Genomic DNA, 15880 nt, shown 5'->3' with positions numbered 1-15880 from the left:
CGAGTTTTGCCCCCTTTCACGCCTTTTCTCGCCACGGTTGTTATGCGAGTCGCTGCAGGTGTTCAGTTAGTCAGACGGCGGTTAAGCGAACCTCGGCTTCCCCGTTGACTTTGCTTGCCCAGAAGGTCGCAAAAGGGGATCATGTGACCACAGCCCCCCCTCCCCGGGAGATGCTGCAACCGTCATAAATACGAGTCGGTTGCCGAGTGTCTGAATTTTGATCACGTGACCAGGGGGGAATGCTGCAACGGTCCCTAAGCGTGAAAAACTTTCCTGAGTCGTTTTTTTTTCCAGCGCCGTTGCAACTTTGAACAGTGACTAAATGAACCGTTGTAAGTCGGGGACCGCCTGCATTTGAGGAAAGGCCGCTCTCTCTGTGTCTAAATGAGCAGCCCGTACAAGGATGCTATCATCCTTGTGGTCAGCATCGCTGTGGGGGGCTGTTTACAACTCCCCACCCCCCCACCCCCCCACCCCCCCACGGCTGTGCCTGGATCTCGCTTGCCCTGTCCTAAAGCTGCACAATTTTGCTTTTCTTTTGTTCGTCTTTTGGGGGGGGGGGGAGGAAGAAAAAAAAGCTGGCGGACTTTCAATGCGTTTCTTTCTTGCTTCCTCGGGTTTCGGGTTGTGGCTCTTGCGACAACAGGCGCCTTTTTATTCCCTCTGGCCGGTGGGGAGGGTGTCTGGGAAGGCGTCCACCGAGGCTGGCAAGGAAACCCAGCTGGGAGGAAGGAGGGGGACCAACACAGAGAGTCAAGGAACTTGCAGCAAGCCGGAAGGCCACGGGGCACCAATGAGAGGGAAGCAGTTTCGTTGGGGGGCCGACACGGGTCCCCCCAGGAAGTCCCATCCTCTCTGCAGAAGGTATGGCTTGGCTTGGGTTTTTTCTACTCTTCCAAGGAGGGGGGGCTTTCCTTCCTTCCTTCCTTCCTTCCTTCCTTCCTTCCTTCCTTCCACCCCTTCCTTCGTTCCTTCCTTCCTTCCACCCCTTCCTTCCTTCCTTTCACCCCTTCCTTCCTTCCTTCCTTCCTTCCTTCCTTCCTTCCTTCCTTCCTTCCTTCCTTCCACCCCTTCCTTCCTTCCTTCCACCCCTTCCTTCCTTCCTTCCTTCCACCCCTTCCTTCCTTCCTTCCTTCCTTCCACCCCTTCCTTCCTTCCTTTCACCCCTTCCTTCCTTCCTTCCTTCCTTCCTTCCTTCCTTCCTTCCTTCCTTCCTTCCACCCCTTCCTTCCTTCCTTCCTTCCACCCCTTCCTTCCTTCCTTTCTTCCACCCCTTCCTTCCTTCCTTCCTTCCACCCCTTCCTTCCTTCCTTCCTTCCTTCCTTCCTTTTAAAAAAAAAAGAATTTCAAGTTTTTGACTTGCTGATCAAAGTTTTTCAGGGCAGCGTGCTACCTTTCCAACATTCATCAGGTGCCTTCAGGATTGGAGGTCTGGATCTTCCCCAGTTGAAATGGGCTGCAATTTTAAGGTGCTGCAGCCAAAGGTGGGTGGGGGAAACCAGGCTGCCTCAGAATTTTGCATCCTTTCCTTAAACAGAAACCTTCATTGCTGCACCTCTAAAATTAAACGTTTGCTTTCTTAGCATTTCTTGTAGGGACACAAAATCAGCTGGATGGCTCCTAGCTGCTAAACACTTGATTTTCCTAGTGGGGTGATGTTGAAAGCCGTGATTGTGAGCTGAAGCCACCCTTTGATTGAGGAATGTAGAGCAATGCACACGCACACACACACACACACACACACACACACAAAGAGAGAGAGAGAGAGAGAGAGAGAGAGAGAGAGAGAGAGAGAGAGAGAGAGAGAGAGAGAGAGAGAGAGAGAGAGAGAGAGAGAGAAATGGGGGGGGAGGAGAGAGCACGATTTAACTGCTTTTATTTTAGTTTCCAGCTTTATTTCTCAACCTTGGTGATCTTAAGATGGGGTGGACTTCAGTTCCCAGAATTCCCCAGCCGGCTGGAGAATCCTGGGAGTTTGAAGTCCACCCCATCTTAACATCAACAAGATGGAGAAACCCTGAATTAGAGAAAAGACACCTTAATACTTGGGATAGCGGACAATCAGGCTTTTGCAAAAATGAAAGCCCGGATTATTCATTTTATAAAGGAGAGGTGATTATTTTTATTTATTTATTTTTTTGACAATTCTCAGGATGTGTTGGATTAGTGGCAAGTTTCGGATATATCAAAAGAATCTATCGTTTTTTATTCAGTGGCAGAGTTGATCTTCCGTGGTGGAATTAAAACAAGTCACCGATACTGAACCGATTCTGTCCTGTCCCAGAGAAGGTCGGGACGCTCTTCACCAACCTCCAAGGCCCAGCGTGAGCGGATCTCCTGAGGAGAATTTATTTTGGGGATACCTATATATGTATATACTTCTAAGAAGTATATACTTCCTCTTATCACCAGAAATGCTAACCATAAAGTTCCCTCAAATCTTCAGGGTTCATCAAGTACCTCAGGTAAGTAACTCAGAATACAGAATAGCAGTGATGAAAGGGACCTTGGAGGTCTTCTAGTCCAACCCCCTGCTCAAGCAGGAGATCTTATATCTGAAGGTTCCACCAATTAATGGCTCTGTTTCAAAAAATTTCTCCTCAGTTCTATGTCGGATCTCTCATTAACAGATTTCCATCCGTTACTTCCTGTCCTGCACTCCGGGGCTTTGGAGAATAGAATAGAAATTAGGGATGGAGTAGAGTAGAGTAGAGTAGAGTAGAGTAGAGTAGAGTAGAGTAGAGTAGAGTAGAGTAGAGTAGAATAGAATAGAAAGAATAGAATAGAATAGAATAGAATAGAATAGAATAGAATAGAATAGAATAGAATAGAATAGAATAGAATAGAATAGAATAGAATAGATATTGGAATGGAATGGAATGGAATGGAATGGAATAGAATAGAATAGAATAGAATAGAATAGAATAGAATAGAATAGGATATTGGAATAAAATAGAATAGAATAGAATAGATATTGGAATGGAATGGAATGGAATGGAATAGAATAGAATAGATATTGGAATGGAATGGAATGGAATGGAATAGAATAGAATAGAATAGAATAGAATAGAATAGAATAGAATAGAATAGAATAGGATAGGATAGGATAGGATAGGATAGGATAGGATAGGATATTGGAATAAAATTAGAATAGAATAGATATTGGAATGGAATGGAATGGAATGGAATAGAATAGAATAGAATAGAATAGAATAGGATATTAGAATAGAATAGAATAGAATAGAATAGAATAGAATAGAATAGAATAGAATAGAATAGAATAGAATAGAATAGAATAGAGCTGGAAGGGACCTTGGAGGTCTGCTAATCCAGCCCCCTTCTCAAGCAGGACAACCTATACCATCTCAGACAAGTGACTGTCTAACCTCCTCTTAAAAACCTCCAGTGACGGAGCGCCCACGATTTCTGGTGGCAAGCAGTTCCACTGGTTGATTGTCCTCCCTGTCAGGAAGTTCCTCCTTAATTCCAGGTTGCTTCTCTCTTTGATCAGTTTCCAACCATTGTTTCTTGTCCTGCCTTCTGGTGCTTTGGTGAACAACGTGACCCCGCTCTTCTTTGTGGCAGTCCCTCAAATACTGGAATACTGCTATCATGTCTCCCCTATTTCTTCTTTTCCTTAGACTAGCCAGGCCCCAAATCCCCTAGCCATTCGTCGTATGTTTTGGTTTCCAGGCCTTGGATCAGTTGCTCTTCTCTGATTTTTTTCCAAACTCTCAACATCTTTTTTGTGATAGGGTGACCAAAATTGACTGCAGTATTCCAGGTGTGGCCTCACTATAAAGCGGTAATAATACTTTGTGTGATCTTGATTCTAGGCCTCTGTTTATACAATCCAGGATTGTATTAGCTTTTTTGGCTGCTGCTGCACACAGCTGGCTCAGGGTCACCTGATCGTCCACTAGGACTCCGAGGTCCTTCTCACAGTGGCTGTTTTTAAGCTAGGTCACGCCCAGTCCGTACTTGTACCTTTGATTTTTCCTGCCTAAATGTAAAACTCTGCTTTTCTCCACATTTGTTGATTATTGATCCCCTTGTCTTTGAGACAGTGTGGGACACCCCTGGGTTTACCCGTATTCACTTACTAACGGTGGCAGAAAAAGGTTATAAACTGGGCATGAATCATTTAACAACCATCTTGCTTAGCATTAAAAGGGACGCGGTGGCTCAGTGGGTTAAGACGCTGAGCTTGTCGATCAGAAGGTTGGCAGTTTGGCGGGTCGAATCCCGAGTGCCGCGTAACAGAGTGAGCGCCTGTTACTCGTCCCAGCTTCTGCCAACCTAGCAGTTCGAAAGCACGTAAAAACGCAAGTAGAAAAATAGGAACCACTACGGTGGGAAGGTAACAGCGTTCCGTGCGCCTTTGGCGTCTAGTCATGCCGGCCACATGACCACGGAGACGTCCTCGGACAAGCGCTGGCTCTTCGGCTTTGAAACGGAGATGAGCACCGGCCCCTAGAGTCGGAAACAACTAGCACGCATGTGCGGGGGAACCTTTACCTTTACCTTTTACCTGCTTAGCATTAGAAATTCTGGTCCGAATTGTGATCGCAAGTCGGGGACTACCTGTGCGTGGAAGGCAGCCAAGGCTTAAAGGGTTTTCCAGAACAGATAGATGTGAAATTATGCCGGGCATAATAACCCTAACCCTAACCCTACGTTTGGATCATGGATGTGAGGCACCCAACTCCTAACACCAAGAGAGAGGCAGCTGTGATTACGTACCTGAAGAAAACATAAAGCATTTCAGAATTATTATTATTTTTTTGAAGAAAAACAGCTTTAGGAGTAGAGTTTGTCACCGATTCCTGAATGAGGCAATTAACCTGCTAAAGGAGATATTGTAGCTCGCTAGATGTCACCATCTTCTCTGCCATGTTAAACTCTCTTGCAGCCTGAAAAAACCTTTAATGGTGTAGGGTCTTTTGTCTGAATTGGTACAGGGTCTCCTGTTTGAGCAAGGGGTTGGACTAGAAGACCTCCAAGGTCCCTTCCAACTTTTCCGTTATTCTGTTAAATTTGAGACTATAACTATCAGGATTCCCAGAAGCATGGGGATTGTAGTCTTAACATTTTTGGATACCTCGCTTTTTATCTTGTAGATTTTCTGGGAAGAAGGCATCGTGTCAGGATACCGACACCCCAAAAGTTCTGCCTTGGATTGCGTCCTCAGCTCCTTCCAACTGAACAACGAAACCGTCAATATTTGGACTCATTTTCTTCCGACTTGGTAAGTCTGGATTTTAGCCCCCCACTCAGAAGTGAATTGCCGATCGTTGTTGGCAAAGGTTGGCTCTTATTCCAATGACTCTGACTCTCTGCCTACCCAAAATTTTTCATTTTGGACTGAAGACGTTACTCGGGTGAGTCACGCAACGTCTCCGTTTGAATCGACTTTGGTCCAGTCGCCACGATTTCATCTTTCGAGATACTTCTGGCCCAGATGACGGAGTCTCCATTTACAAGTTGTCTGCACTGCTTTCGTTGAAAGAAAAAAAAAATCTTCATCAGGGTCCATTCCAAGCCGGGAAGAAACAAAATGGAGACTGCTTTAGAAAGCTGACCACATGTAGCTGGGAGTGGTGGGTTTTTATACCTTCTTGGGCTTTTGTGTTTTGGAGTTGTTCCTGTGGCAGGAACTTTGACCTTTCTGGTCTTCTGATCGTGATGGGTTAATCCCATTATGTCCCAAAGGTCCTGCTATTATGTCTTGCTTCCCTGGAGCTGTGGCTGATGATTGTGTCCTGTGTTGGATTTTTTTGGGGCGACGGCTTGTTGATTCTAGGGATCTTTGTCTTTCTAATCCCATCAGCTCTAAGCTTCCTCGCTCCAGTCTTTCTGAAAGGATGATCACATTTGCTTTTCTACAAACCCGCCCTCTGCTTGGGGCAGAAAGACTGTGTGTGTGTGTGTGTGTGTGTGTCTGTGTGTGTCTGTGTGTGTTCTGCCTAAGATTTTGCATTGTTCCTTTGGGGAAATATAATATTCTGCCTTTTTTTAATATTCCCCAAAATATTTCTCGGGGTGGTGGGGGTGGTGTTTGACTCCCAAACTTTGAGGGGTCAGTTCAGTGGCCAAAGAGGGTCACAGAGTTGATAGCCTTTCTCACTTTCTCCCCAGGTATTTCTTATGGCGCTTTGTGATGCTCTCCTCTCGCTTGGATTTCTGGAGTGACCCCTACATCTGGCCATTCCTGGCCTACATGGTGCTGGTCTGCCTCTATCCCTTCGCCTCGAGCTGTGCTCACACCTTCAGCACCATGTCCACCCATGCACGGCACATCTGCTATTTCTTGGACTACTATGCCCTCAGCCTCTATAGTTTGGGTAAGGGGCTCAGAGTTTTTAAGGCTGATCTTCTTTCTGTCTCTCCTTACTGAGGGTTTGGGGTTACGATTCCCATAATCCTCAGCCAAACAAATGCCAAATTTGCTGGGGCATTCTGGAGGCTGCAGCCTCAAAGTTTCTCGGAAGGAAGAGAATGAGCCAGAATTTCTTCATTTTACCCCTTGAAAATAAGTGGACTTCAACTCCCAGAATCCCCCAGTCAGCATGCTTTAAGAGGGGTGGACTTCAACTCCCAGAATGCTGGCTGGGAAATTCTGGGAGTTGAAATCCACCCAAATGGGGGATTCTGGGAGCTGAAATCCACCCATCTTTGCGGGGCAAAGATTGAGAAGCTCTGCTATGAATGACATGCACATTTATATACTCACTCACACCATCCTTAACTGCTCTGATTTTGCACTGCAACAATGAAATGCAGCGCACTCTTCAAGATGGGCTCGAGAACTCTGCAGGACAGAGAGAGAGAGACAGTGGCGGAAGGAGTTGTACAGTTCTGAGCCTTGGCAAAGAGGCTGGATCAGGATCAGAATAACAGAGTTGGAAGGGACCTTGGAGGTCATCTAGTCCAACTCCCCCCCCCCACCCAAGCAGGAGACCCTACACCATTTCTGACCGATGGCAGTCGAGTCTCTTCTTGAAAGCCTCCAGTGATGAAGCTCCCACAACATCTGAAGGCGACTTCCGTTCCACTGGTTGACTGTTCTCACGGTCAGAAAAAATTTCTCCTTATTTCTAGTTGAATCTCTCCTTGATCGGGTTCCATCCATTATTCCCAGTCTGGCCTTCGGGTGCTTTGGAAAAGTAGGAAAATAGGATCGAAACACACACACACACACACACAGAGAGAGAGAGACGTTTCTCCTAACTTGTCCTTGTTTTATGTTTCAGGCTGTGCATTCACATATGGCGCCTACGCGATGCCGGATCGTTGGGTCAACAGCCTGGGGCACCACTGGTTTGTCCCCATGGCTGCTATAAATTCCTTTATCTGCACCAGCCTTTCTTGTTATTCTCGGTAGGTATTTCGGAGCAACAGAACAACAGCGTTGGAAGGGACCTCGGAGGTCTTCTAGTCCAACCCCCTGCTCAGGCAGGAGACCCTGTACCATTTCAGACAAGGGGCTGTCCAGTCTCTTCTTAAAAACCTCCACTGTTGGAGCTTCCACAACTTCTGGTGGCCAGCTGTTCCACTGGTTAATTGTCCTTACTGTTAGGAAGTTTCTCCTTAATTCCAGGTTGCTTTTCTCCTGGATCAGTTTCCAACCATTGTCTGGCCTTCTGGTGCTTTGGAGAATAGGCTGACACCCCCCCCCCACCTTCCCTTCCTTCTCTCCTTCCCCTCCTTCTCCCCCCTCCTTCTTCTCTCCTTCCTCCTCCTCCTCTCCTTCCTCCTCTTCCTCCTCTTCCTCTCTCCTTCTTCCTCCTTTCCATTCCTTCTCCTCCTCCTCTCCTTCCTCCTCTTCTTCCTCTTCCTCTCCCCCCTTCCTCCTTTCCATTCCTTCTCCTCCTCCTCCCTTTCTCCCCCCTCCTTCTCTCCTTCCTCCTCCTCCTCCTCTCCCCTCCCTCCTCCTCCTCCTCTTCCTCTCTCCTTCTTCCTCCTTTCCATTCCTTCTCCTCCTCCTCTCCTCCTCTTCCTCCTCTTCCTCTCTCCTCTTCCTCCTTTCCATTCCTTCTCCTCTCCTCCTCCTCCTCTCCTCTCCCTCCTCCTCTTCCTCTCTTTCCTCCTCTTCCTCCCCCTCCTCTTCCTCCTCCTCCTCCCTCTCTAGGTTCCTAGAGCTGGAGTGGCCACGCTGGAGCAAGGCCGCCCGGACAGCCGCCTTCGTCTACCCGTTCTTCTTCGACAACATCCCGCTCTTCTTCAGGGTAGGTGCCACAGGATGGGGAGACGGGGGGGGGGGGCGCCGGGCGGGGCTGTGGGGCCCATCAGCCGGTTCAGCTCTGGGGCAGGAGTTGAGCCCTCCCTGCCAAGCTGGGGGACACCTCTGGAAATTTTGAGAATGGCTTGGCGTGTGACTGTCTAGTCTCTTCTTTAAAAAAACCTCCAGTGATGGAGCGCCCACGATTTCCGGTGGCAAGCTGTTCCACTGGTTAATTGTCCTCGCTGTCAGGAAGTTTCTCCTTAATTCCAGGTTGCTTCTCTCTTTGGTCAGTCTCCAACCATTGTTTCTCGTCCTTCCCTCTGGCGCTTTGGAGAATAACGTGACACCCCCCGCCTTCTTTGTGGCAGCCCCTCAAATACTGGAATACTTGTTATCATGTCGCTCCTGATCCTTCTTTTCATTAAACGAGACCTACCCAATTCCTGCAACCGTCCTTCGTATGTTTTAGTTTGCAACAGTGGCGAGTAACTGTAGTTCAGGTGTAGGATGGGGATATAATCAGAGGAACTCACGGACACTGACAAAAAAAAAGCATCTTCCTTGTCTCTCATGAAGATCAGATGCCTCAAATCCCCACTCTGGTCTTAATAAACTGCTGACTGAATTAACCAGGTTATTAAAGGGGTTGGCACCCCTTGAATTTAAGGGACGCGGTGGCTCAGTGGGTCAGGACGCTGAGCTTGTCGATCAAATAGTCGGCAGTTTGGCGGGTCGAATCCCAAGTGCCGCGTAACAGAATGAGCACCTGTTACGCGTCCCAGCTTCTGCCAACCTAGCAGTTCGAAAGCACGTAAAAATGCAAGTAGAAAAATAGGGACCACTCCGGTGGGAAGGTAACAGCGTTCCGTGCGCCTTTGGCGTCTAGTCATGCCAGCCACATGACCACGGAGACGTCCTCGGACAAGCGCTGACTCTTCGGCTTTGAAACGGAGATGAGCACCGGCCCCTAGAGTCGGAGACGACTAGCACACATGTGCGGGGGAACCTTTACCTTACCCCTTGAATCAAAGCGGTCTGCTGTTGCCTTCTACCACAGTATTTTTCGACTTCCTTCAAGTGCAGAAATCTCCTGGTGGTCTCCCATCCTGATCCTAGTTAGTTGGTTTGGTTTGCTTTTTTTTTTTTCCAATCAGCCAAAATCAGGTTAGCCGGGCTCTTAAAGGAAAGACAGGCTATAAACACAGTAATAACAAACTTATTTAACGTTGTTGCAAGAACATTCATTTTGGAAGATATTTGAGGGCTGTTGAGGGCTCATCTGCCTTGTCCAGGCAGAGCTCCATTTTGGTTTCAAATTAAAAAGGAAAAGTTGATGTAGACTAGAGAACAGGGGAATAAAGATTTCTTTATTTAAACCATACTGAAAGATGAGTAGATGCTAAGTTCTATTCCAGAAGTGTGTAATTTGTCATTCTGCACAGGTAGTACTTGACTCACGGCCACAATCGAGCCCCAAATTTATGTTACTAAGCGAGACATTTTGTTAAGTACGTTTTGCCACATTTGACGACAGTTGTTAAGCGAATCACTGCACTTGTTCAGTTAGTAACCGGGTTGTTAAGTGAATCCGGCTTTCCCCATTGACTTCGCTTGTCAGAAGCTCGCCAAAGGGGATCATGTGAACCCCCCACCCCCCAGGGACACTGCAAGCCGTCATAAATCTGAGTCAGTTGCCAAGGGTCCGAATTTTGATCACGTGACCACGGAGATGCATGCTACAGTTGTCCCTTTTTCTAAGTGCTGTTGTAACTTTGAATGGTCACTAAGTGAACCGTTGTAAGTCAAGGACAATCCCGCAAAGAGTTTTTGGCAATTGAGAATAAATTTACATCCACTGAAGGCGAATTAAAACGATTCCCATCTTTGTCATAAGCCTCGCTCTGCTGGTCCCATCACCCCTCTGGGCAAGATGGGCCCTGCCGTACCTCGATTCCTCTCTCAAGGGGCAACTCCTGGTGGTCTCCTTCCCTTTCAGCTTTTGTTCTGTTTTGGCGATGATTGTACGTGGAACGACTCCGTGGCCAGTTATTTCTACCACCTTTTCTTTGCCTTGCTGACCGGCTTCCTCTTTGCGTCGCATCTCCCGGAGCGGCTGGCTCCCGGTCGCTTTGACTTCATCGGTAAGTGAGGAAGAGCTTCATAAACTAGCATGTCCAAAGCCAGGAAGTGGGTTTGGTGGTTGGTATGTTGGTTTGTATCCCGCCGTGATTATTTCTGCAGAGACAGGTAGTCCTTGTCTTATGACCACAACGTAGCCTAAAATTTCTGTTGTTGAGACAGTTGTTGAGTTTTATGCCGTCCATTTTATGACCTTTCTTGCCACAGTTGCTAAGTGAAACAGGGCAGCTGTTAAGTTAGTAACCTGGTTGTTAAGCGAACTGGGCTTCCCCATTGCTTGTCAGAAGGTCGCAAAGGGGGTCCCCTGACCCCAGGACACTGCAAATGGTCATAAGTATGAGTCAGTTGCCGAGTGTCCGAATTTTGAACACCTGACCCTGGAGATGCTGCAACAGTCATCAGTGTGAACAACGTTCCTAAGTCACTTTTTTCAGTGCCGTTGTAACTTTGAACGGTCATTAAACGAGCTGTTGTAACTGGAGGACTCAAGGTGACGAACATGTCCAACACATCTCCTATTTTCCCCACAACAACCCTGCGAGGTGGGTTGGGCTGACAAAGAGTGACCAGCCCAAAGTCCTCCAGGTGGCTTTTGTGCCTAAGGCGAGACTAGAACTCACCGTCTCCTGGTAACCGGCCCAAGGGGAATTCTGGGAGTTGAAGTCCACAAGGTTGGATACCTCTATTGTAGGGCCTCCGGCTTGAGCAGTGGGCTGGACTAGAAGACCTCTGAGGTCCCTTATTTTCTTTAAAAAAATACTGGTCTCTGCGTCTTCTTCTTCTCCCCCCTCCCCTCCCCCATCTGCAGGCCACAGCCACCAGCTGTTCCACATCTGTGCTGTGGTGGGCACCCATTTCCAGTTGGAAGCCATCCTGGGCGACATGAACACGCGACGGACGTGGCTGAGCGCTCAAATCCCGCCAGCCATGTTTGCCCGGACCTTTGCCGTTCTGGGTGCCACCTTGCTGGGCAATCTACTCCTCTTTGCCGCCTTCGCCGTGGCCCTTTTCCGCTTGCCGGCCTCCATCCGGATCCTGCAGGGCAGCTTGGCCGAGTCGGAGGGATCCAAGGAGAAGTAGCCGCCGGGGGCACCGCGTTGGCTCTTCTGGATCGGCTGGCCCTGCCAGCTGACCGGGGATGCCTTCATACCTCCAGATTGCCTGGCCGTGGAGGAAACCGTAACCCGGTGGAGAAGAGGGGGGGTCCCCTTGGTGCCGTTACCCCAATCCTGAGCACCTGGACCGTGTGGTTAGTTTGGGGCCTCTCCATGCCAATGTCCTGGGTGCAAGATCAGGCAGTTCTCCCTGTACTGGTGGCCTCGGCTTACAACAATTCATTTAGTGACCCTTCGTGTTACAACGGCACTGGGAAAAAAATGACTTAGGATTGTTTTTCCGCACTGGTGACCGTTCCAGCATTCCCCAGGGTCACGTGACCAAAATTCGGAGGCTTGGCAACTGGTTCATACTTACGACGGTCACAGTGTCTCCCGGACTCACGCGATCCCCTTTTGCGACCTTCTGGCAAGCAAAGTCAAAGCCGGATTCGCTTTAATAACACTGTGACTAACTGAACAACCACACTGATTCACTTAACAACAAGCGGGCAAGAAAGGTCGCAAAATGGGGCGAAACTCACTTTGACAAACACCTCGTTTAGCGGCATGAGCGTTGGGCTCGATTGTCGTCGGTTGAGGACTCCAGGCAGTCCCCGGCTTACGAGAGAGTTCACTTAGCGACCGTTCAAAGTTGCCACGGCACCGAAAAAAGGTGTCTTATGACCGTTTCTCAGAGTTACGACCTTTGCAGTATCCCCAGGGTCATTTGACGTGCCGAGGGGAAGTCATCTCGGAAGGCAACCAAAGCGATGGCAGCGAACAGGAGGCTGGAAGCCGCCACACCAGAGGGACCGAGGATGTAGCAAAGATGGCTGGACGGTTGAGGGAGGTGGTAGAGAAATCTGGAAGACAAAAGCATCTTCCCTTTGATCTATGGATCAAGAGAGCCACAGTTGTCTAGAAGAGATGATGGCGTGGAGGTTTGAAGGTTTTCAGGCAGGCTAGTCTAGGGAAAAGAAGGACCAGGTGGGGAGAGGATAGCAACGTTCCAGTATTTGAGGGGCTGCCACAAAGAATCGGGGGTCACGTTGTTCCCCAAAGCACCAGAGGGCAGGACAAGAAACAATGGATGGAGACTGACCAAAGAGAGAAGCAACCTGGAATTAAGAAGAAACTTCCTCACAGTGAAGACAATTAACCAGTGGAACAGCTGGCCACCAGAAGTTGTGGGTGCTCCATTGCTGGAGGTTTTCAAGAGGAGAATGGACAGCCGTTTGTCCGGAATGGTAAAGGGTCTCCTACTTGAACAGGGGGCTGGACTAGAAGATCTCTTTGGTCCCTTTCAACTCTGTTATTCTATGTTTGGAATAACCCTGATATTCTACGGTTGCAGGAATTGGGTATGGCCAGTCTAGAGAAAAGAGGGACTAGGGGTGACATAATAGCAGGATTCCAGTATTTGAGGGGCTGTCACAAAGATGAGGGGGATCAACTTATTCTCCAAAGTCCCGGAAGGCAGGACAAGAAACAACAGATGGAAACTCATCAAGGAGAGAAGCAACCTGGAACTAAGGAGAAATTTCCTGACAGTGAGAACTATCAACCAGTGGAACAGCTTGCCACTAGAAGTTGTGGGTGCTTCATCGTTGGAGGTTTTGAAGAGGAGACTGGACAGCCCCTTGTCTGAAATGGTGTGTAGGTTCTTCTGCTTGAGCAGGGGGCTGGACTAGAAGACCTCCCAGGTCCCTTCCAGCTCTATTCTATAGAGAAGGATTGTCGCAGCGAAGCAAAGAATCGCTAAAAGAAATTTCCGCTTCCGATTTCATTGCTCGGCTCCTGGGGCTGAGCATCTGCAGAAGGAACTGGAGAGATGCAATGGATTTTATGTTCTTATTGCACTGATGGTGTTCCCTAGTTGGGTCATGAAACGTCTGCAAGGAAACCACCAAGCTCAGAGGGCACCGAGGAGCCCTCATTTCAACCCTTGAGCTACAAAGATTCTCCTCTCTCAGTAAGTTGGTCTTCTCCGACCAGATACCCTTTTATCTTTACAATATTTCAACATTTGGAAACCCTAACCCCCAAATCATTTTTTTCATTTTGCATCTTGGGTTCTAAACGCACGTCCCAAAGCTTGTTGTTGTTTTTTGGGTTGTTTTTTTTTTGTTGCAAAAGGCAACTGGACTTTCTTTGTCAATTGAGTTGATGGATCCCTTGGGGCGTTCTCACAATATATTAACTTTTAATTAACTCTGTTAATTAGTGTGATGGGAGAGCCCCAATATATTTTAAAGAGTTGCATCAATTTCTCTCTGTTTGGACAGACAGGGCTTGCCTCTCAAAAATAAACAAAATTAGTCAAGTCACAAGAAAGGTCCACAAATACATTAATGAAACCAGGCTGAGAAACTATATCCTTTTTACTGTCTTAACAAAATAAAGGTGCATTTGTTTATTTTTATTTTTAAAAAAAGAGAAGAAGAATACTGGTGTTTGAGATGAAACAGACTTACTTGAACACTGGAAAGAGAGAAAATAAAATCCGAAAACAATTGTTCGTTTTTTCTCTCTCTGTTGCTTTAAAAAGGTAAAGGTTCCCCCCCCCCACACACACATTTGTTATTTCTGTTATTTCTGCTATTTTTTTAGTCCTTAAAAGGACTTGTGTGTGAGTTGTGTGTGAAGCCAGGAGATCCTCGGGGATGTCTGGCTACCAGTCCGTCTGTTACTCATTTAGCACAACTCGACGTTAAACTCTGAAATGTTATTTCTGTTTTCCTCTTAGGTTTTATAATTGCTTCTTTTTTTAAAAAAAAAAATTGTTTTAACTGTCCTAACTTGTAAATATGAAGTGCTTTTAATTCTGTGTGTGACCAGCCATACGCTAAATAAATAAATCCCCCACACATGTGTACAAGTCGTTTCCGACTCCGTTTCAAAGCTGAAGAGCCGGCGCTTGTCCGAGGACTTCTCCGTGGTCATGTGGCCAGCATGACTGGATGCCAAAGGCGCACGGAACGCCGTTACCTTCCCACCGGAGTGGTCCCTAGTTTTCTCCTTGCATTCTTACGTGCTTTTGAACTGCTAGGTTGGCAGAAGCTGGGACGCGTAACAGGCGCTCGCTCTGCTATGCGGCACTCGGGATTCGACCCGCCAAACTGCTGACCTTCTGATCGACAGGCTTAGCGTCCTAACCCACTGAGCCACCGCATCTGTTGTTTTAGAAGGTCCATAATGAACTCTAAGTAGAACACATAGGACGTAGACCAAAGGGCTAGAAGGGACCTCAAAGGCCTTCTAGTCCAACCCCCTGCTCAAGGTAGGAGACCTCAAGTAGACAAAGTATATAAGTGTATAAGTAGGTGAGAATATACAGTAATTCTTGGGAGTTTTCAATGTGCCGTGATGGTTCAGTTGACCCACACTTTTGCCACCTGCTCTTTTCTCCATCGCTCAAAAGGTTTCCCATAGCAGCTAACATACGACCGTGGTTTCTAGTCTCCTCTGGAAAGGATTATATAGGTCATCACATCCAAGAGAATAGAATAGAATAGAAGCTGGAAGGGACCTCGGAGGTCTTCTAGTCCAGCCCCCTGCTCAAGCAGGAGAACCTAGACCATCTCAGAGAGGTGAATGTCTAGTCTTAGTGAGAAGAGAAGAAAGAGCAGAAGACATCCAAATTCTGCTTTGCTTGTTTGTGCGGACCGGTTGCTGGCAAGCCGCGGTCCGGTACCGGTTCCACAGCCCGGAGGCTGGGGACCCCTTGGTATAATAATAATAATAATAATAATAATAATAATAATAATAATAATAATAATAATAATAATAATAATAATAATAATAATAATAATAATGAGAAGGAGAAGGAGAAGGAGAAGGAGAAGAAGTTGGAAGGGACCTTGCAGATCATCTAGTCCAACCCCCTGCTCAGGCAGGAAACCCTATATACCATTTCAGGCAAATGGCTGTCCAGCCTCTTCTTAAAAGCTTCCAGTGTTGGAGCATTCACCACTTCTGGAGGCAGGTTGTTCCACTGGTTAATTGTTCTCACTGTCAGGAAGTTTCTCCTTAGTTCTAGGTTGCTTCTCTCCTTGACTAGTTTCCATCCGTTGCTTCTTGTCCTGCCTTCGGGCGCTTTGGAGAATAGCTTGACTGCCTCTTCTTTGGGGCAGCCCCTGAGAGATTGGAACATTGCTATCATGTCACCCCTCACCCTTCTCTTCATTAAACTACACATACCCAATTCCAGCAAATGTTCCCTATATGTCCCCCAATCATCTTTGTTGCTCTTCTCTGTACTCTTTCTGGAATCTCAACATCTTTTTTACATCCTGGTGACCAAAACTGGATGCAGCATTCCAAGTGTGGCTTTACCAAGGCATTGTAAAGTGGTATTAATAGTTCACGTGGTCTTAATTCTATCCCTCTGCATCGTGTTGGCTTTTTTGGCAGCTGCAGC

The 15880-nt window shown here is 47.4% G+C and overlaps 1 protein-coding gene across 1 annotated transcript; it reads left to right on the top strand.

Moving 5' to 3' along the window:
• Positions 1 to 757: 757 nt before the first annotated feature.
• PAQR6 (progestin and adipoQ receptor family member 6) lies at positions 758 to 14320 on the top strand. The gene is made up of 8 exons (XM_081340133.1): positions 758 to 864; positions 2214 to 2465; positions 5121 to 5248; positions 6139 to 6344; positions 7254 to 7380; positions 8132 to 8228; positions 10221 to 10365; positions 11172 to 14320. Exons 2-8 carry the CDS (start codon positions 2370 to 2372, stop codon positions 11441 to 11443), a joined length of 1071 nt encoding a protein of 356 aa, XP_081196259.1. The 5' UTR covers positions 758 to 864; positions 2214 to 2369; the 3' UTR covers positions 11444 to 14320.
• The last annotated feature ends 1560 nt before the right edge of the window (positions 14321 to 15880 follow it).

The sequence above is a fragment of the Vipera berus genome (assembly GCF_964194415.1).
Source record: "Vipera berus genome assembly, chromosome: 16".
NCBI classification, from domain to species: domain Eukaryota; kingdom Metazoa; phylum Chordata; class Lepidosauria; order Squamata; family Viperidae; genus Vipera; species Vipera berus.
Note: the sequence above shows the minus strand (reverse complement) of the source record. Positions and strands in the feature narration are given on the sequence as shown.

Bases quoted from the DNA above. Each gene is read 5' to 3' on its own strand.
- PAQR6 (XM_081340133.1), top strand. From the start codon at position 2,370: ATGTATATACTTCTAAGAAGTATATACTTCCTCTTATCACCAGAAATG. The intron at 2,466-5,120 runs GTAAGTAACTCA...TTTATCTTGTAG, and splicing joins GGGTTCATCAAGTACCTCAG to ATTTTCTGGGAAGAAGGCAT. The intron at 5,249-6,138 runs GTAAGTCTGGAT...CTTTCTCCCCAG, and splicing joins ACTCATTTTCTTCCGACTTG to GTATTTCTTATGGCGCTTTG.